Below are 21,663 nucleotides of genomic sequence, written 5' to 3' on the forward strand. Positions count from 1 at the left end.
ATTTCATGCTGTAGTGAGAAACAGTGGGGAGGATGTATAGCAGCTTCACAAGGACGAGGAGATGAGTGGGAAAGTTATAGAGGGGATGGAAACTCTGAGAAAGCTTGTCTCAAGAGTTTAGATCATCATATAGAGAGGGAAATAATACGCTCCTATGGTCATTGCAGCATCTCTAGGTATGATGAGTAGTCTGGATTATCTTTCCATGTTTTATTCAGATGTAACTTACAAAGATGATCAAACGATGAGGTAATGCTTTGAAGTCAGTAAAATGCTCTTGTTATCTGATGCATATTAATGTACTTATAAGAGCCAGCAAAATGGGCTCAGTCCATCAAATAAATTGCTAATGCCTAAAACTCAACAAAATTTGCTCACCTATCAGTCCTGGTGAAACACTTCGTTTTTAGGTAGTTTCGTACATATGCAACAATAAGTGGCTCCACTGCGCCCCCTTTGGGGATCGTAAAGGGAAAATTTCGCAGTTTTTTGGCTATATTAGCGAACTACTCCAAGGGGTTTTATCTGATGGACTCCAGATTTTTTTGCTGATTCAAAACAAGTTGGACATCTAATGCTATAAATATTTTGAGTGTTCACCATAGGGCGGAGCCACGGTATGGTCCTAATGCTTCAATTCTGATTTTTTTTTCACCCTAGATCACTTTAATAAACAATCAGCCCCCACACACCTTACAACCTAGGCGTATGATTTTTGGTCTGCATATGCATCACTATCAGACCCACAAAAAAGCCTCTTGGACCCATTCCAAAATCCTAACATGAAGTTCACCAGCGTCACCTTAATTTCAAATTAAGGCCTTTTTTATAGTGGTAAATGACTTTTATAACTTATGGATAGATTATTCTGTGTCCTGTGAAATTTTCTTCCACGACACAATGTCAGACTGGTCCCACCTACATTTAAACATCAAATCCAAGTGCCCTGAACTGGCAGCAGGAAGTTAAATAAATAAACTATTTCTATTCTTCTTGTCCTGAATCTATTAAGCTCTGACTTTGAAAGAATGGCCTCAATATAAGTCCACAACACTGACATGTTTCATTGAAGGATGCTTCACTGGTAACGGCAAGCATTTTGATATCTCGCCATTTCACAGGAAGTTGGTGTAACTCTCATATGAAACATCTGAACAGGGTCAGTCATAGCCTGACCACTTCTACATATTAACATTTTGAAAGAAATGCCTCAATATAAGTCCACAACACCGACATGTTTCATTGAAGGATGCTTCACTGGTAATGGCAAGCATTTAAAGAGCTCAGAGGCTTCTAGTGTGGGGCTGTGATTGATGCCACCTTTGCAATAAGACGGTTTATATAATTTCCTCCATGCTGGATATGCCACAGTCAACTTTAAGTGATATTATAAGAAAGTGGAAGCATTTAGGAACAACAGCAACTCAGCCACCAAGCAGAAGACCACGTAAAATCAGACAGGGGTCAAGGATTGTGTAAAAGTTGCCAACGCTCTGCTAATTTTGTAGTTGAGAGTTCTGAACTTCCACTGGCATTAATGTAAGCACAAAAACTGCAGCAGGACCATCATGGATTGGGATTTTTATGGCTGAGCAGTTGCACAAAGCCTCACATCACCAAGTCTAATGCCAAGCATCGAATGGAGTGGTGTAAAGCACACCAACACTGGACTGTGAGGCAGTGAAAACATGTCCTGTTTGGCAAGTCTGAGTTAGGCAGATGTGACCTGCCTGACTACAATATGCCAGCTGTGAAGTTTGGTGGAGGAAGGATAATGGTATGGGGCTGTTTTTCAGGGTTAGGCCTAGGTCCCTTATCTCCTGTGGAGGCAAGTCTCATGGAAGAACTCAATTGGCCCACACAAAGCCCTGACCTCAACCTCACTGAGCATGCGGATTGTAAGCCAGGCCTTCTCGTCCAACATAAGTGCCTGACTAAAATGCTCTACAGAAAGAATGGGCACAAATTCCTTCAAAAACATTCCAAAATCAGAAAACATTTGTTATCAAATGCATACGACTGCAGCTTTTCATTTGCCACTATTGCAATGCCTTTTATTTAACCATACATATCTGGATGCATTTCCACACATGTGCATTGGAATGCTCCTTTAACGGTTGAATTGTTGAGCTAAGAGCATTTATAAGGTATTTCAGAAGCTTCACAATGTCTTCATTGTCTCAGAGATGGGGGTAAGAGTGAAGCAGGGATGGAAACCTGCACACATCAAGTCCAGCTCTTCCTCTTCGTCTGTGATGATGACTCCATGAAGCATGTCTGATATCTCTGAACCAGGCCTGCCATCTCCCATCTCCCCTCTCTGCTCTCGACGGGAGAACTCGCCCGCTAATCCAGGCCGACGCTCCCTCCCTCGCGCCATTCCCAGCGTCACCTCAGTGTTGGTTAGTTTTCCGCTCCATTTCAGGCTGAAATCAAGCATTTCATCCCTCAGCACGGCGAGCAGAGCTGACCGGGGAGAACTTTGAGATGCGGATGAAAGAGATTTGAGAAAGCACCTCAGTCCCTGAAGATATTTTTGTCTCGCCTGCAGAATTTAGGACTAAATTGGAATCGGTTTGAGGTGCAAGCTGTTCGCTCAGGTCGCAGGAAGTGACTGTGCGTTTGGCAGCAGCGCTCCTCCATGACCAAGCGGAGATAATGGAGCGAACAACTTCTCTGCTGACCGTGCAAAATGTTGTTTCACTCGATGCCGTTTGATTTGCTGCCCAGACGAAGCCCTCGGAGAGCAAACAGGCTCCGTGTTTGTCTCCGGCTTCCTGTTTCAACAGCTCGCACGCTCTTTGAAAGCGTTCCAGACCTTTAAAACATCCTCAGACTTCTCCCAAGGAGCGGACAGCGAACAAATTATTTCACAAGTAGTTTTATACAAGAAGGGGGACGTCTGGCTCACTGACAAACATCCCAACAAGGCTGCAGGGAGCGCTGAAGTCCACTAATGAGTGCCAAGAGTTGGTCAAAGACGCCCGTTACAGCTTGCGCAACGCCATTTGTCCAGGTTGTGAGCACAGACATCAGTGTCGCCGGCTCCGATGCTACAGTAGTGCCATCTTAAGCTCTTCTTTAAGAGCTCCAGTGAAGCAACGCTGTGTGGGAGAGTGCTGCTAATCAACTCTGGCACTCGCAAATGGCTGTCTGCCTGGAGGAGATAGTGACAGAAGGATTAACAAGCACTCATTACCACCCGGGTCCACCAGGACCACCGGGGGCCAAATGGTCACGAGCCAAAGAGATGGGCTGTCACTCAGAAACCAGCTTCAACGAGTTTCTCATCAAAGATTAAGAGCTGGACGAGGATGTGTCAATACCCTGATAAATTAAAGTTTCAAGTGTTAAATCAGGTGGCAGAATATCTCCAAAATACAAACCCTGATGGGAGATATTTCAAACCCCCAGCTTGTTTATTTATATTTAAGTCAGAAAATCAAGGTACATTGTAAAGTAAAGCTTTAACAACCATATTTTACATTAAACCTGGATTATAACCACTCTTATCAAAGCAAAATATATATATATATATATATATATATATATATATATATAAAATTTATTCATGCTCAAAAAAGTAAACCAATTTTTAAAAAACAGGTTTACTTTTATTTGGTAATTTTAACAATGTGGATGGGAACGCTGAAATAATCATTTGGAAAATAATGTCATACATCAAACCTAAGCTATGATCACAAATGTTAGGATACCAGAAAATAAAGAACAAATTGAGATAGCTTCAAGGGGAAGAAAATTAAATAATTGCAAAAAAGGGCAGAAACAGGCAAAAATGGGTTAAAAGTTGCAAAAATGGGTTAACGTGCCAGATGTTTGGCTAAAAGTGGCAAGAAAGGGCAGTTTAAATGGCAAAAAGGATGAAAAAGTTGCAAAAAGTGCCAAGGATGGGCAAAAATAAGTGGTGGGAAGTGGTTAAAGAAAGGCAAAATTTGGTTAAAAGGGGCAACAAAGGGATAAAGAAGCAAATACGGGTTAAGAAAGGCAAAAAGTAGCAAGAATGGTGGTACAAATGGTGAAAGGTGGTTAAAAAGTGGCAAAATGGGTTGAAAGTGTCATAAGTGGTGGAAAAAAATTCTGAAAAGTGGTTAAAAAGCAGCAAAAATTGGGTTGAATGTGACTAAAGTGTATTAAAAGGGGCCAAAATATGATATAGGTGGCAAAAACTGGTGGTAAAAATGGTGAAAAGTGGTTTGAAATGGCAAATAATTAGCTAGATGTGGCAAAACAGTGCAAAATGGATGGCAAAAGTGGTGAAAAGGTTAAGAAGTTGGACAAAAAGGGTAACAGTGGCAAGAATGGGCAGAAAAAAGGATGGAAAGTGGTTAAAAAAAGGCAAAAATGAGTTAAAAGGGGCAAAAAGGGATAAAGTAGAAAATATTGGTTTTAGAAAGGAAAAAAGTGGCAAGAGTTGTCGTACAAATAGTGAAAAATGGTTAAAGTGTGACAAAATGGGTTGAAAAAGCTAAAATGTATTGAAAGTCACCAAAATGTGAAATAAGTGTCAAGAACTGGGGGTTAAAAGGATGAGAAGTGGTTTAAAATGGCAAAAATTTGCTAGATGTGGCAAACAGTGCAAAATGGGCAGCAACAGTAGTGAAAGGTGTAAAAGTAGCAAAAACTGGCTGAAAGTGGCAAGAACAGGTAGTTAAAAAGGGGAAAAGTGGATGAAAAAGTTGCAAAAATTAGTTGAAAATGGCAAGAATTGGCAGAAATAAGTGGTGGAAAGTGGTTAAAGAAAGGCAAAAATTAGTTAAAAGGGGCAAAAAAGGGATAAAGCAGAAAACACTGGTTCAGGGGGGAACAAACATGGCAGGAAAAGTGGTACAAATGGTAAAAAGTGGTTAAACAGTGGCAAAAAATTGGGTTGAATGTGACTAAAATATATAAAAAGTGGCCAAAATGTGATAGAAGGGGCAAAAACTGGTAGTAAAAGTGGTGAAAAGTGGTTAAAAATGACCAAAAAAAAAATTAGCTAGAAGTGGAAAAACAGTGCAAACTGGTCGGTAAAAATAGTGAAAAGGTTTAGAAGTAGCAAAAATTGGCTAAAAGTGGCAAAATTAGTTCTATGTGGAAACAAACGTGGCAAAATGGGAGGAAACAGTGATGAAAAGTGGTTAAAACCTTGAATAATTTGAATATTAGAACCCAGTAGTAGCTTGATACACTCCAAACGAGGCACCTAGCCAGGATGCTAGCACCAATGCTACTGATCCAGCACATATGAACTGGGGTTTTTCAGGGGGCCCAGACATGCTGGGGCAGCAGTATCTTTAATGTGTCAACAAATTAAAATATTTGATTCCACTGGTTCTGATTGAGTAAGTTTTGTACGTACATCCCTCTGTCCATGCCATTCTTGTGAGCACAATATCTCAAGACTGTTTCGCCCAATTTTCTTCAAACTTTCCACAAAATTTCTTCTAAACTAAAGGAGGAACTCTGAAGATTTTGGAGGTCATGGGTCAACGGCTGAGGTCACAGAGCTCATGCTTGTGAATACAGTACCATCAAGAATTCTTAGATGGATTTTTTTTTTCAAACTTTGCAAATATTCACTCTAACTCAAGGATAATTTTCATCATTTAGAGGTTGAAGATCCACGACGTATGAGTCATATGACCTCCAGGTGGTTGTTCTAGTTTAAAACAAACAAAATCAACTAATGCTGCGTGCCTTTGTGCAAACATGAGAGCAACAGAAACAAGGCTAATGTCAGAATAGCTACGTCTACTTGTTCAATAACTATTATAAAGCGTGCATGTCGCTCTAATTTAGCTGAACAGGCCCTTAAAATAACAAACCACACTGCTGCTTTACAGTGACAACAGATCAAAGATTATAAACGCAGTTATGACTCCAATGCATGCGACCAATCATGACAATTCAAACTAATGTGATCATCTGTAATGTCAACTAAAAAACAAGGCATCCACACAAACCGCAGCAGTGACGTAGACGAGCTGCAGCTTCCATGAATAAACAACAGCGCTTTGATCAGATGAAATGAAAGAGATGTGAATGATTTTAATACTTCTGAAAAAACGTGTCACAGCAGATTTTAACGCTAAAGCTCTGCTGATGGAAACTGAAGTGAGCTGCACATGGAGATGTTCTTCTTTGAGCCTCTTGATTCACTTTAAACAGCCTGAAACACAAGGGTATGTCTTGAGACAGAGCCACGCAGAGCTCATATTACACCAAGCGTATGAAATAGTCATTTCTGTGCTTCAGCACTGGCAGGAGTCTGCCTGGGCCATACTTATTGAAGCAACATGTCAAGAATGCTTTAAAGTCTCTGTAAACTGAAATCCAAAACTGTGTCCAAACACAACAGGAATAAGGTTGCTGTAAACATGTGAAAACAGTAAGATCTATGTGTGACTGAATTTTTAAACTGCTAGAAAGTTATGTGTGACAGAACCCTAACCCTAACCCTAACCCATCTTCCCTGCTGAAAGTGTGTTTAATCCATATTTCACTTGTCTTTAGTCCTGGATGATTAAATGAAGTGGGCTGTGGCTTTGTCTCTCTCAAAGCAGCAACAGTTCAATCCCTTCTATTACCATCACGATGCTAAATATAAGCAAAGTATCCCCCAATAGAGATGTTTTATTCCTGCTAAGTCTGCCGCAATAAAAGTCAACAGTAGAAAAAAAATGGATTGGAGGAGCAAAATTAGCAGAACACAGGAAAAATAGGATAAAAGTGCCAATAGAAGTTACGGAAATGGATTGAAAGTGGCAAAATATTTGCAAAAAGGGGTAAAAATAATCCAGCAAGAATGGGTTACAGTGGCAAAACTGACAAAAAAAACAGCAAATTGGAATAAAAGTGCCAAATAGATGTGGCAAAGATGAGCTAAGGATGGTAAAATGTGTGGGAAATATGGACAAAAATGCACCAAAATGTAATAACAGTGGCAAAAATTGACAAAAAGCACCAAAAGTAGGCAAATAGTGGCAAGAAAGTTGAAATAATGACAGAAAAGTGTCAAAAATGGGTTAAACTGGCAAAATACAGTGAAGAAGGATAAAAATGTCAAATAGAAGAGGCAAAAATGGGCAAAAAGCAGCAAAAAAAAGTGGCAATGATAAGGAAAAAGCAGCAAAATTGGTTTGAGTGGTGAAAAAAAGTGGAAATAGTGAGTTGAGAGTGGCAAAAGGGGTTGAAAGTGACATACAAAAGTGGGAAAAAACACCAAATATAAAATAAGGTGCCATAAAGAAGGGGCAATAATGGGTATTAAGTGGCAAAAATTGGCAAAAAAGGGGGCAAAATTGGGTAAAGATGGGCAAAATAGTTGCAAAAATGGGTAAAAGCAGCAAAAAAAGGTTACAGTGTCAAAAGTGGCAAAAATGGGTAAAAGCAGCAAGAATGGGTTACACTGGCAAAACTGGCAATATAGCAAAATTGGATAAAAGTGCCAGATGGGCAAAGATGGGCAAAAAAGCACGATAATGGGCTAAGAATGGAAAAAGAATGGGCAAATAAGGACAAAAAAAGTGGCAATAATGAGAAAGCAGTGTCAAAAATTGGTTAAAACTGGCAAAATACAGCAAAACTGTGATAAGAGTGGCAAATTGAAGTGGCAAAAATGGGTGTAAAGCTGCAAATATGGGCTGAGAATGGCAAAAAGAAGCGGCAAATGTAGACAAAAAGGATCAAAAACATTAAAACAGTGGAAAATACAGCTAAGCCTCATGTAGAAACATAAACTACGAAGCTAGCTAAAGCTGACGAGGCTAAAGCAATCCAACATTTGTGTTACTACTTCTAAACTCCAGAAGTTGTGTCACTGTCCAGTTGCACCACAGAGACGTAAGGTTGATCATTTACATCCAAACTTGCCAAAATATTTGTGTTGAATTGTCTGTAAACATACTAACGCTTAAAATTAACTTGTGCTAACTGCCATTAATGTGACAAGGTTAATGTTAAAGTCCACAGCCTAAACCTAAAGCCTGTAAAAATAACAACACTGACATCCAGTGGTCAAAATCACTAATAACAAGCAGCTACATAAAAGAGAATATTCTCTACTGTTTTTGCTCTTAGGGCCACCGTATAAAACATTATGCAACCTAAGTGAAGAAATACGCCGTTTCCCTGAGGATTTTTAGGATGAGTTTGATCATTCAGGACGAAAGCTTACATCTGTATCCACACTGATCACAAAGGAGAACATTTACAGCGCTGGACGTCAGAGGAAATCAATGTTTAAGACTTAAAGCTGCAGCCCATTCTCATCATAAGCTATTGATATTTAAATTAATATTTCAGAACCAATGAAAGAACATGTCACCATAAAGAAAGCATGTCTGTTTAACAGATTAACTGGACGAGGCAGCTTTTCATTCATGCTGCCATGAAAACATCCCGTTACTGTGATCACTCACTAAAGGGCCTGAGTATCTCACTTATGAGGCCTTAATAAAGCAGCTGGGGAGATGTCTGACGTGCTAACATGTCATCACAATTAGCCGTCACTTAGATCGAATGGTTGCCAAAGTGAGAGGCTGCTCAGGAGCGTTAATATCTCCATCGCTCCGCAGCCAGACAATCTTCCCCTGGGGAGCTATTAAATATCTAAAAAGGGCTCAGAGTCGTGGAGATGATGAGGAGTAAAATCACCCGAGAATCATTTTCAAGAAGTTCGAGGGTAAAGTTTCTGATATGGAGGTAATCTCTGGAAGTGGGAGTTTGCAGAGCATGTTTTTCATCCATCATGAGCTGCTGTGATGTATAACACGTCAGTGGATAAGTGTGATGATGAATGGTGGAGCTGAGGAATGGGTAATAACCACCACACTACAGCAGAATGGATCAATACATGTTCACACAGACACGCCGAAGGCTGTCAGTGGTTTGCATGTGCAGTGATTTATAGCTGCACAACAATGCACACGGAGGAACGTGCACATGTGCCTGCAAACATACAAGCAGCAGACGCTCATGTGTGAAGGTGAGAGATTTATGACACTAGGGAACACCTGCTGTCGCGTGTGGCTTCTTATCTGTTTTCTGATCAGCTGCTGCAGCATTTTAATCAGGAACCGTGCATGATAATGTTAATATATTCCACTATTTTCCCCCCAGACTGAATGCGATCGTCCTTCAGGATTTGCTGGAATTCATTTAACCCTCTACCTTTAAGCTGTCCAGGGCCAGCTGCTGAGAAACACCCCCACAGCATGATGCTGCCATTGTGGTTCACAGTGGGGATGGTGTTTGTGATGATAAAAATGTTTTACAGTGGATTATCAATTGCCACCCTACCCAGTCCCTCAGTCCTTACCCTAACTCTAAAGGTTACTAGAAAGACTCACTTTGATTTAGTAGGTTAAGGTTAAAGTTTTTAAAATACCACCTAATTACCAGAAAACTGCCTTATTATGCCAAAGGTTAGGGGGTTAGGGCAGTAGTTTTCTTTTATTGCCCAAGGCACACCAAAGCTCAGACCAAAATTTCAATTCACACCAAAACCATATCTATGCAAAGCAGCCTCTTAGATGTAACAGTAAATCAGGTGTATAGCGTTAGTTCAGGCAGGCCACGAGGGCAAGCTAATTCATTCTAAGCACACTATTGGCAAATAGCACTCCTCCTTAAACTGCTCTTGCCTGGTTACACTTTGCAAGCCTCTTTTCACAGCCCTCCTCCACCCCAGCTCCTCCTTCATCCTGCCTCTGACTTAATCAGTGTCATAACTGCTAATAAAGAAAAACTACAACCGCGCATCATGTGTGTTTCTAGACAAAGTGGTCCTGACTGAAATTAAGTTATTGTATAGTTGTAGTAATTACTTAAAGTTGCATATATTCCCACTGCACACCAGGATTTGACTCGAGGCATCCCAGTGTGCCTTCGCTGTCAGTGTATTTTCTGGCAGATCCATTTCCTGGTTGAAACCAGACTTAAAAAAAACAGGAGAAACTGTTGTTGTTCTTTTTTTTTTTTTTTTTCAATTTCGTATTTTGTTTTCTTCATTTAATGAAATACTTGAAGAAAAGGAAATCATGTGACCATTCAAAATAAAAAATATGTATATATATATATGTTTACATGTATATATATGTATGAAATGAGAATAAAAGATTTTTATAAGGGTAATAACATTACAGTCCATTAAACTGCCAGTACATTAAAAAATTAACATTATTTATCATGCATTGTATATAGAGCATTTTGGCCTATTACAATACTGTAACATTCAATGGATGGCTCTTGTTTTGACATGGAGGCTTTTATTTTGAAAAGCTCTCATTTCCCAATGGGTCACACGATTTCCTTTTCCTCAAGTATTTCATTTAAGAAAAAAAAATAGAATAATGGAATTGAAAAATTGGACCCTTTTCTAAAAAATGTTATTTGTTTTTTCTGTTTTTGTGACTAAAACGAAAAAAACGGAAAAACAACTCAGTTTTTCCGTTTTTTCCCATTTTTCGTCAAAAACGAAAAAACAGCACGACGACAGTTTCTCTAGTTTTTTGAGTCTGGTTTCAAGCAGGAAGTGGATCTGCCAGAAAATACACTGACCCTTCGCACACCATTTGAGAACCACTGGGTTAGGTAAGGTTTCGGGTAAAATACCACCAATTATCGGAGAATTTCCACAATACTACAAACAATTGCATGATAAATTATACATTATTACCAGGTAAATGGGTTACCTACCTAGTTATAATTTATCATTTATTAAGTAAATGTGACATTTATAAAGTCCCCTCATGTGACAACTCTGGTTTAAATGTGGGCTTTAGGTCATTTTCACACCTGATGGTTCATTTTGGAAATTGCAACATTGCTCTTGGTCAAACAAACCAAACCATAAGTTCAATGGCGCTGTCATCCCAAACAGAGCAGCGAAGAAGAAAAGGAGACGAAGACGAAACCAGAAATCCATCTCCTTCCGCTTGTCTTTTTTTCTACAAATAAACAATTTTTAAAAAAATAATTTACACTGTCTTGGGGCTTCTGCTTTCGAATCGGGGAAGTAGGAGCAGCCAGCGAGGCAGTGAGCTGTCCAGCACGTTGGTCTTGAAATGGGACAAATAAATCAATACCGAAGAAAAAGGCGAGCCAACATGAACGAGAGACTACGACGTGTTGCTATGGCTACACAGACGGTACACAAGGTACCGACATGTATTTGAGTGTGTTAAATCACATAAATCCGTAAATCATTACGCTTTATGCCACTTCATGCCTTTGGTTCACAAGTTGGTCCGCTTTTCTTTCACAACTCAAACGAACCACACCAGGGTTCATTTTGAAGGGAACAGAGACCCCCATTTTTAAGCGGACCCTCTACCACATTGGTCTGCTTTCACATTACTAATATCATTCTGTTCCTAAGACGACTACAAACACACTCGGGCATAATGCCTGACTTTGGGGCCTGGATCCCTAATGTGAAATCCCACCTGGACTCCAGTACGCACTACATAAAGGCTAAGGGCCAAATATTTTAGATGTACTCATTAAAAGTGTGGCCTCTTGTGTGACAGGTAGCCACTGCTGTCCGTGTAAAATCGTAACATTATGTAGATCTCTAAACCCCACGTTTGATTATCTTTCTTTACAAATTCTGTCCAATTTTGCCTTAAAAACCAAAATGGTAACAGTCAAAACACAAATTTCAAGGCTACTAAACACCAGTCAACAAACCAATGGGGTTTGTCAGAGTGCCTATGGGTTTTTCCTTCAATGACTGGTGAAATCTTTGCTTTTAGAAATGTCTCAAATTCAAGGAAAAATGTGCTTTTGATTTAAAGTGTTGAACACCTACCTTAGCACACTGTTTGTGATTCTGACACCAGCCCAAAGATCCATTATTCTAAAGAGGAAGACAGAGACATGAATTAATAAGTCAGTATTAATAAGACAAAGAGTTAAACACCATAATTGCAGCTTCCAGTGTTGTCGCAGCTAAAAAGAACAAATTATCATCCCGAAAAAAGACAGATCACTATGTTTCCTCTCTGGTTTGTGCAGCTCGTTGTCCTTCACGGCTCCCCACTGTGAGCCTCCGGCTGTTTGCAGAAAAATAATGAGCGCGCATCCAGGATCACTGGTCGAGTCACAGGAGACGCTCGAACAATAAATTTACTTTTCAGACTCGAGAGGCGAAGTGGGAGCTAATCCGCAGGCCTGTTTCCTGATCTGTAGAGTTTGTTCAAGTGTCTGATTAACATCCAGCTGTGACACACCACTAAAAAGAGATTCAAAGCATGCTTTCCGCCTCGTTGATTCAGCCCCACAAATGTAGGTTTTATTGTATTATTTTTCAAACAGCTGCTCTCTGTAGTTTTAGCAAACATCCCTGCAATGCCAGAAGTCAGGGACTATGTGCAGTCCAATAAATTAGTGCTAAGGGCGAAAAACACATTAGAATGAGTGGATAATAGTACCTTAATTCACTGTTTAATCCATATTCCTGGCTACCATTACACCATGAAGACAAAAGGACACTCTCAAAGGCCTTGAACACCCCTTGGAGCTCCATTAAATCCACTATCAAGAATGAAAGAAATGTAGCACATGTGTAAAACTACCTAGATCTGACCCCCCTCACAAACTGAGTTCCCGTGCAAAAAGGAGACTAGTGAGAGAGGCCACCAAGACACCTTGACTACGCTGGAGTTACAAGATTCAGCAGCAGGGATGGGACAGACTTCAAAGGCATGTGGGAGACTTTGGAAGAAAGTTCTTTGGTCTTATGAGACCAAAATGGTGCTTTTTTTGGCCATCGGACAAGATGCTAAGTTGCTACAAACACACCATCCCCACTGTGGAGCATGGTGGTGGCAGCATCATGCTGTGGGGATACCTCTCAGCAGCTAGCTGTGGAAGCTTTGAGGGTGATATGAATGTAGGAAAATGGATTTGAAATGGGACTGGCCAGATGTAAAAGTCATACTTCCTGTTTACTGGCGAACTACCACAGATCAGCTAATGAGGCGTTGTTTAGTGAATGTTTGTTCAAAACTGATCCAATCAGCTTGAAGACATCCTAAACCACCTTCATATACAGTCTAGAGCAGTGGTTCTCAAATGGAGTGGTAAGGCACACTAGTGTGCCTTGAGGCAAGTCAAGGTGTGCCTTGGGGATCTGGCTAGGCCCCTGAAAAAAACCCCGTGAATGGGCCCTCTCCAGCTGTGATTTATTGATGATATCAGTTTCTGTGTGTTGAATCAGTAGCATTAGTGTTAGCATCCTGGCTAATAGTTACCTCATTTGGCAAGCTATTATTGAGTTGAAATTGGTGTTGAAATTATTAATTTATGCTACTTTTAACCAAGAACCAGTTTTTCTAAATATTTTGCCACTTATTTTGACAACTTAACCATTTTTGCTTTTTTTTTTTTTGTTTGCAATTTTGCTACTTTTTTAATACTTTTGCCACATTTAACACACTTTTGCTACCTTTTTGCTATTTTTTTAGACTACTTTTGCTATTATTTGGACATTTTTTGCCAATTTTTTAATAGCTTTTAACCCATTTTTACCACCTTTTAGCAACTTAAACCCTTTTGGCCACTTTTCTGCAACTTGTAACCTGTTTTGCCACCATTTTAGCCACCTTCTTGCCAATTTGCACTCCCTTGGTTTGGCCACTTTTCTGCCCAATTTTGTCAATTTTTTAAATCACTTTTAACCAATTTTTACCGCCTTTTTACAACACTTAACCCTTTTTTGCCAATTGTAACCCATTTATTTTGCCACGTTTTTGCCACTTTTAACCCATTTTTTGGCCCCTTATGCCAATTTTTTTCCAATTTTTGGCTCTGTCTTGTCACTTCGCCCAAGTTTGCCATGTTTTTTCATCATTTTTAACCACATTTTTGTCACCTTTTGCCCATTTTAGCCACCCCCAGTTGGCCCCTTTATCCTCCTTTATGGGCCACATTGACTTAAATTGTTTAAAAAGTCTATTTTGTATTGATATAAATATGGTGTGCCTTGGGCGAAATAAGTTTGAATACCACTGGTCTAGAGTATCCAACTGCCTAGCATGGATGTTAATGCAAGGTGTAAACAGGGTCATTGCACAAAGGAGCAAATCTCAGCAGCAGCAGCAGCAGAGGCGTTTCGTTCCTGTGGATGGATTCTCTTTGACAGGAGAGATAAAGGGGTAGGGATGCCTGGACTACCCTCCTACCCCCCATCCCACTCACACACATGAGGTCACTGCGAGTGTGTTTCACACTTCAGCAGCCAATCATCGAATGTGAGAGCTGCACAAAAACACCATCGACTCGCGTCATCTCCATGCACGAGAGCGGGGCAGAGAGAGATGCATCGTATGTGATGTTCAGAGGCAAAATCAACAAGGGGGAAAAGTTCAGAAAGTTCCTGTTTGGGTGAAAGTAAAAGAATATGAGACAGAGTCAGTGAAGCTTCATGATTCAGTCTGATTTTTTTAGGAGTGGACCGTCACTGTGTGCAGTTTCATCGCTCTAAGTGGGAGAGGAGAGATCCTGTGCACATCCGTCTGCAGCCTCCAGCCACACTGCATCATGGGAGTGTGCTTCTATGTGTGGAGATAGTGACAGAGAAGGGATGTGTACGAGGAATATAATGGGGATAACAAGCCGTATGCTTTGCTCTGAGAAAAGTTTTGACAAGGTTTTATATGAAACATGCTACAGGGTCAGAAAAGTCTGAGTTTTCTCTGCATTTATTCAGAATCAAGGGTTGATAGTGGAGCCAAAGGACACTCTTTATGTCTTAAATCCAAGGGTGCAGGGCGGTGCAGATCATGTTTTTACAGACTGCAAAATCCTCCCGCAGAAAACCTCACAATCATCCAGTTAGCCTGCATTTTTGACCCTGTTTACACCTTGCATTTACATTAATGTTGGGTAATCTAGTGGTAGTCTACAATGCAAGGTGTGGGCTCACATCAGTGAAGTAAATGTGATATCCGATAGCACAGATTAAAGACTGCCCAATCAACTAGCATGATCAGGGGTCATTCAGCGGGAAGCAAAAAAAGATTGCTTATCTAGTGATTTTTACCACAGGTTAGCTGATTTAGCTAGCTATACTATATGTATATGAGACTGAGTAATACTGTGATGTTCATGAACGAGCCTGTTCTATGAGTTGGCTCTTTTATATGAATGACAGGAGCTGGCTCCCGTTTGAGTGCCAGTTTCCACTCTTTCATTTTTGCTGTTATCTAATCCACACTTAAAAATCCAGACTGGTACCACGTGAAAAATCATTTGGTAGCAAAAAGACTAGCTCTTAAGCTGAGCCAAATGATCTATATCCCTACAAAGAGACGGATTCCCCATCACAACAAGCGAGGCCGGATGGACAGATATTTTGGAAGTGGAACCCAATTTTGGAAAAGTGGGCGCAAATTTCAAAAGTTGCCAACAAAGGACAGTCGACATGAAGGAATAGATTCTTGGTAGACATGTGTATGAGGCCAAGCAATGCCGTGATGTTAATGAAAAAAGTTTGTTCTACAAGCCAGCTCTTTTAGTTGATTAACAGGAGCTGGCTCCCATTTGAGAGCCAGTTTCCTTGCTTCCATTTTTGTTACCTAATCCACACTTAAAAATCCAAACCGATACCAAATGTAGAACCATTTTGTAGCAAAAAGACTGGCTCTTAACTCAGCTTAGCCAAATGATCCAGATCCCAAAAAAAAAACGTGTATTTCCCATCACAACAAGCAATCTGAACCGAAAGAAACATAGTCAGAAACGCTGACTTTTGGAAGTTGAACCGTCTTTTGGAAAAGTGAGTGCAAATTCTAAAAGTTACCAACGAACAACGGTCAACATAAGGGAAAAGAGTCTTGGTAGATATTTGAATGACGCTGAGTAATACTGTGATGTTCATGAACGAGCCTGTTCTATGAGTTGGCTCTTTTATATGACTGACTGGAGCTAGCTCTCGTTTGAGTGCCAGTTTCCTTTCTTCCATATTTGTTGCTATCTAATCCACACTAACTGGTACCAAATGAGGAGCCTCTTGAGAGCCTAAAGTCTGGCTGTTATTACTGAGCGGAGCCAAATGATCCAGATCTCTCAAAAGAGATGGATTTTCCATCACAACTAGCAAGCCTGGACAGACACTGTCTGTGGAAATAGAAGAAGGCCACATACAGCAAAAATCGAGCAATATGATAGCATTTTCATTTTCCTCATTGTGACTTGATACCATTTGTTTATGACCTCTTGCAAGCAGCTTTACTTCACCTCAGGGTTACCTTGCATCGCAATCTATGAGGCTAACATCATTTTTTAAACATCTTTTTCCTTATTTTGTCATAAACAAGCTCTTAAAGGAAATGTTGATATGCCATTAATTAAATAAACCTTGTAGGGTGCTTGTTAGATTGGCATGACTCCTAAATCCAAGACAACAAGTGACCAATGAGGCTGGACGGGCATAAATAAGCCTCATTAAGCCTGAGAGCCTGAGTTCTGGGCAACAAAAACCCTCGCCACAGATATTTGTAGATCTCATTACACATTTGTGGATCTTCTACAGCAGGAGTGTTCCTTAAAGAAAGACTGCAGGCCATCAGTGGAGACATAGTGATACTGCAAGTGCCACTCCCCCACCATCCAACGAGCAGACCAGTAGTCTTCCGCTTTTGCTTTGTGTTCCCAACTTTAGCTTAAGTTTTAGCGCAGTCAGCAATCGACCGGTCAAGTGAAAGAGTTTCTGTCCTTTTTTCAATGTCCTTCAGACAGTAGTGTTGCAGAAAGCCCAGCAATATTTGAAGAAGGTAAGTCAACTCTTCTCCTGCCTCAGAAGGACAATACAAGCCCTGATAACAAGACTTTTAACTTGCTGGAACTGTGGAAAGAATGTTATGGATTGACCACTGCTCTCCACTGATGTCCTCTAGTTGGACATCAGACTCAAATTACATAATGTGATTAAGTAAGAGGCTTTAATCACTGCTTATGGGTTGTTGATTGACTTTGCTGTGTCCATTTATATCCAGTACATTTAGTGATTTCACTTACAATAAAACTGGTGTGACTGCTGCCAGAATCAAAGTCTGAACACTAGGTTTTTGTATTGTGGAGTTGCCATGCTAAGTTTGTAGACTCCTTAGCCTTGCTAAGTGTGTTGCACAATATACACCTACGTTTAACACAAAAACAACAGCGTTCAGCTTCATATTAGCTCCGTTAGCTCTAAGTTAGCCTGTTAGCATATTAGCTGCTACCATAACTTACTTACTTAACAGCAGCCAAATGCCATCCACCACTGACAACACCAACAAATCGTCAAAAACAACAACAAACAACTAACCAGTTCTGTGTTAATTAGATACCGCCTTAAAACTAACTGATGATCTCAACTGTAACCTCCACTTAAACAGTAAAATCCAACCCCATACTAAATTGAGGTCATTTTGTATCCTAGCATGGATGTTAATGTTAAACGTGGACAGGATCATTGACTCATGAATTCAAGGATTTTAATCAAGATAAGTCCTTAAATGACCATTTCAAAACATACAGACTAGCATTTTTTTACATCAAAATTACACTAAAATGGTATATATTATTATTGAAAGCAATGGCATTATGTCATTATGAAATCACTTTTTATTGTAATGTCATTAAAATATCTTTTCACATTTGTTTTAACCTAATATTCATCTGTTTTCTTTTCTTGCCTTGGCACTATCAGGCCTCCATACAGCTACTTCAAATGTTCCTTAATGCCAGTTTTTTTCAGCTGTAAGGCATAAATGCATCCATAAATCATGGTGTCTAGGTTTCTAAAATTAAACAGCTTCACTTTTCTACAGGCCCAACACAAACTTCTGAGGAAAATGGAAATAAATCAGGAAAAAAAAAAAGTAAAAAATGTGCAATAAAGAGCATATTTATGACATTAAATCAAAGAAAAGTCACGTCTGGTCCTTTAAATCTTTGCCAACATAAATTATGCACATCTGTATTTATTCACATTTCTTATTATGCCCTGAAACGCAACATTAACATGTTAAAGTAATATGAATTAATAGATGAGCATGCCTATTTGGCACATTTTTACGCACAGCCCTTGCGTGTAGCTCCTGCGCCCTGTGCGTCCTTACCTGGAGTGGTGTGGAGACAGACAGCGCCTCCACGCTGTGCAGACTGAGGCACCGGGACGCACACCTCGCCCTGGACAGGCTCTCCGACCAGGACTCTTCATCATCACCTTCATCCCTCTGCCTCCGAGCGCAGACTCCAGAGCTGAGGAGGAAAATAATCCACAGGGAGAGGCTCGTTAGGAGGACTGCGCCGCGTGTGGACAGCATCTTCTCTTCCCCCTCCTCCTTCTTCTTCTTCTTGTTCTGGGGCTGAGAAACAAAGAGGATGCAGCAGGGAGGGATGTGATGGAGGTCCAGCTGAAGCACAACTATAAAGCCAAGGGAGGAGCCAAGAGAGGCGGACACAGGCAGGGTCAGGATGCTGGGAGGCTGAACCATCACACATGCTGTGCCAAAACAGCTCATGGGATTTAGAGCACAAACTTCACTGTCAGGAAGAAAAAACAAAGGTTATTGAATTAGAGCAATGACTTTGATTCAGGCATACTAAACAGGAAAATAAGCAAACCTCTTCAGAAAACATTCAAACACTTTCTTTCCAAATATTAGACTTTTTTAAATTAAATATAAGCTTGCATTGTGGCTGCAGAGATTTTCTGCAAAGTGTGAGAATTTATCACAAAGCATGAGAATTTTCTGCAACAGGAGTACAATTTCTACAAAGAGTTTTATACAAAGTGTGCGATTTTTCTAACAGGATACACCAGATGGACTGTTTCACACCTCTGTGGCATGGGATATATTTCACATCCAACTGGACAACACCCCATAGATGGTGTTTGGAACAGCAGAACCTTTCAGGATAAAACTTGAAGAAACGTTCTGTCCATCAAATTCGTTATCAGAGCAACAAAACTCAGCAAAATCGTCAGTCTTAATTCAGTTTTAGTGCAATCAGCCATTGTCTGGTCAAGTACAACAGCTTCTTTCATTCCTTTGCTGTCATCTGTACAGAAGTGCTGCAGAAAGCCCACTGGTATCCGAAGAAGAACCCCCAAATCTTCTCCCACCTCAGAGAAGAAGCCAGCACTACTAAAGATGAATCTTGACGCCACAAGACTTTTAACTTGCTGGAACTGTAGAAGGAACGTTAAAGGACCGAATGCTGCTCACTTCCGGATCCAGTTGGACATTTGTTGTCTCTCCTTATGTCATTGATTTCTCATGCTGTGTCCATTTATATCCAGTACAGTTCAAACTAATCTTTCACAGGCTTGCAGTTGCATCAACTAAAGCACATCTATAGCTACGTACTGCCTCTTTCTCCACAAATGATGCTCATAGGTCCAGTCATTCTCTGACTGGGAGTAAATGTATCAGCTTGAAGCTCTGAAAGATGGAGCCACTTGATGACAGATGTGGAATCTGGACAATCCATCAACTCTGCCAGGTTATCTGAAAAGCATAAGATTATCAGTAAAATATTTTTTTAAAAGAATAGACATAAACAAAAGATGTAGAGTAAGATGAGACTGTGGGCAGTGGATGACAGAGTAGTTCAGATGCTACAATTTCCAACCACTACTACCTACTTCCTGTCTATTAGTGGGGTTATTTATCTATGTAAGCAGCACATGGCTAATTTAGGCATTGAGTATTCAGTTCAAGTCTTGAATTACTGAAAACTATGCAGTGGAAATTGACAGTATGTAAGGATTTTGAGTTCGTCATTGCTGCGAGTAACAAAGTAGCTGAAACAAAGGGAACTGCAGATGGCTGAGTGGCAAAGGCTGAGATGAGCACAGGCCTGGGCCGGGCAGAGAGTTCTAGTGGACTTTGCAGAGTGGGTGAATCTACCTATGACCAAATCTCAGACAAAGAAAAACTGTATTCAACACAGAATCATGTCATAAAGAAAGGCATGGATTGTTCGGGCCAACAGTGGGAGCACTGTCTCCCTTCCCCGTAGCTGGCGGTTCATGCTCAGTACATCCTTGCTAATCAGCAGAAACAGTGTAGGAAGAGCTATCAATGAGAGGAGGACTGTACGCAGATGATGCTTTTGTCGTTCTTTGGGACTACTCGAAATAAACCGCAATGGCTGGATTTTATTGCTTTAGCGGAGGTTACAGTTGAGATCATCAGTTCTAGTAAGGTGGTGTCTAATAAACACAGCACTGGTTATTTGTTTGTTTGTTTTTTAACGATTCGTTGGCATTGTCAGTGGAGGATGGTATTTAGCTGCTGTGAGCTGGTAAGTTATGGTAGCAGCTAATGTGCTAATGGGCTAACTTAGAGCTATTGTGAGGCTAAGCACTGTTGTTTTTGTGTTAAACATAGGCGTATATTGTGCAACTGGCTGCATGTGTTTATGGAAAAGCTCATAATTTCCAGTATGTTTGTTTAGACCATAAAAGAATGTCTTTCAGCTGTTATTTCCAGGATCTGGTCATGAATGTGTGAATGTATGTGTCAAACAGACTGTAATAACAGGGTAACAATTACTGAGGTTTACCATCAGGCTTGGTCTGTACTGTCTCATTTTTAGGTCAGATTTGGAAATAAAATTGTATCCTTGGCCATGTTTTAGCACAGAAGCAGTATCACGGTGTTTTGGTGCTGCAATAAAATACTGTTGGACTATGATTTTAAGTCTTTAAAATCCCTTCTGTATCAGCAGTTTTTATTTTGGTTAATTGCAACACATTTGCAACACAAAGTTATATTTCCTTGAATGGAAATTTCTTGTCGTTGTTTAGCCTCATGGGCCACCATACACCTCCAAAGTGATGATGTCTAAGAACAATCTTTCCAGTGTTTTCTTTTCCAGATGTTTCAGCCCAAACTTCTCACACCTCTTTATTAACAAAGAGGAAACATTTTCAGATTTTAACCCTGCAGGTGGAAATGTTTCCATGAGAGTGAGAGTGTTTCCTCATTTTTCGTGTTTTCCAGGGAATCCCAGCTGTAATTTCTCACTGGTAGCTGTAAACAACAACACTTTTATGGACTTCTAACCACAAACATATCGCTCGTAATCAGGCTTTCCTCGCCCGGGGGCCGGAGGAACCGTGACGTGTCGGAAACTCTGAAGAGATCCTCCTCGGGTTGTCAGTTCTCTCATGCCTGGCACAAGGGGCCCCGCTCGCACTGCTGGAGCATCCTGCAGGGTTAACGAGAAGCTGATTTTTTTTCCTTCTACAAACTCCTTCGATGGTGTTTGCTTTCTTTTTACAGCTCTGTGTCTCCATCTAATGAGCTGACAGTTTCTGAAATCAGAAGGAATACCTTGCTTTTCAGCTTCAGGTATTCCTAGAAGACAAAAGATCACTGAATCTTTACTCCGCTGAGCCCTTAACCAAATCCCTGAGGTGGTTTACTGTCTTCTGGGGTTTATTCCTAAAATTCAGCGGTAATGAAGTGAGGATCTGATGCTCTGGTGGTCCACCTACAACAGGAAGCAGAAAATCCCTGCAAGCACCCCGCTAGGTTTGACTCACTGGTTCACAAATAAAAACAACACACTATGACAGGCTAATTGTCTCATTGTGTGTGCACGCCAGCGTGCCAGTTAGCTTGGGCTAAAATTGGCCTCTCCTTCTGAAAGTCAAAT

At 40.5% G+C, this 21,663-nt stretch overlaps 1 protein-coding gene across 1 annotated transcript in view; it reads right to left on the reverse strand.

Moving 5' to 3' along the window:
- anos1a (anosmin 1a) overlaps positions 1–18,317 on the reverse strand; it is a 32,152-nt gene extending 13,835 nt beyond the window's left edge. Inside the window, exons 1-2 of the mRNA XM_041781406.1 lie at positions 18,111–18,317; positions 11,813–11,860 (exon numbers count right to left, since the gene is read on the reverse strand). Of these exons, the coding sequence (XP_041637340.1) occupies positions 11,813–11,860; positions 18,111–18,317 (255 nt within the window). The remainder of the gene's footprint in view (positions 1–11,812; positions 11,861–18,110) is intronic.
- Positions 18,318–21,663: the final 3,346 nt, after the last annotated feature.

Source organism: Cheilinus undulatus, linkage group 24 (assembly GCF_018320785.1).
Source record: "Cheilinus undulatus linkage group 24, ASM1832078v1, whole genome shotgun sequence".
NCBI lineage: Eukaryota > Metazoa > Chordata > Actinopteri > Labriformes > Labridae > Cheilinus > Cheilinus undulatus.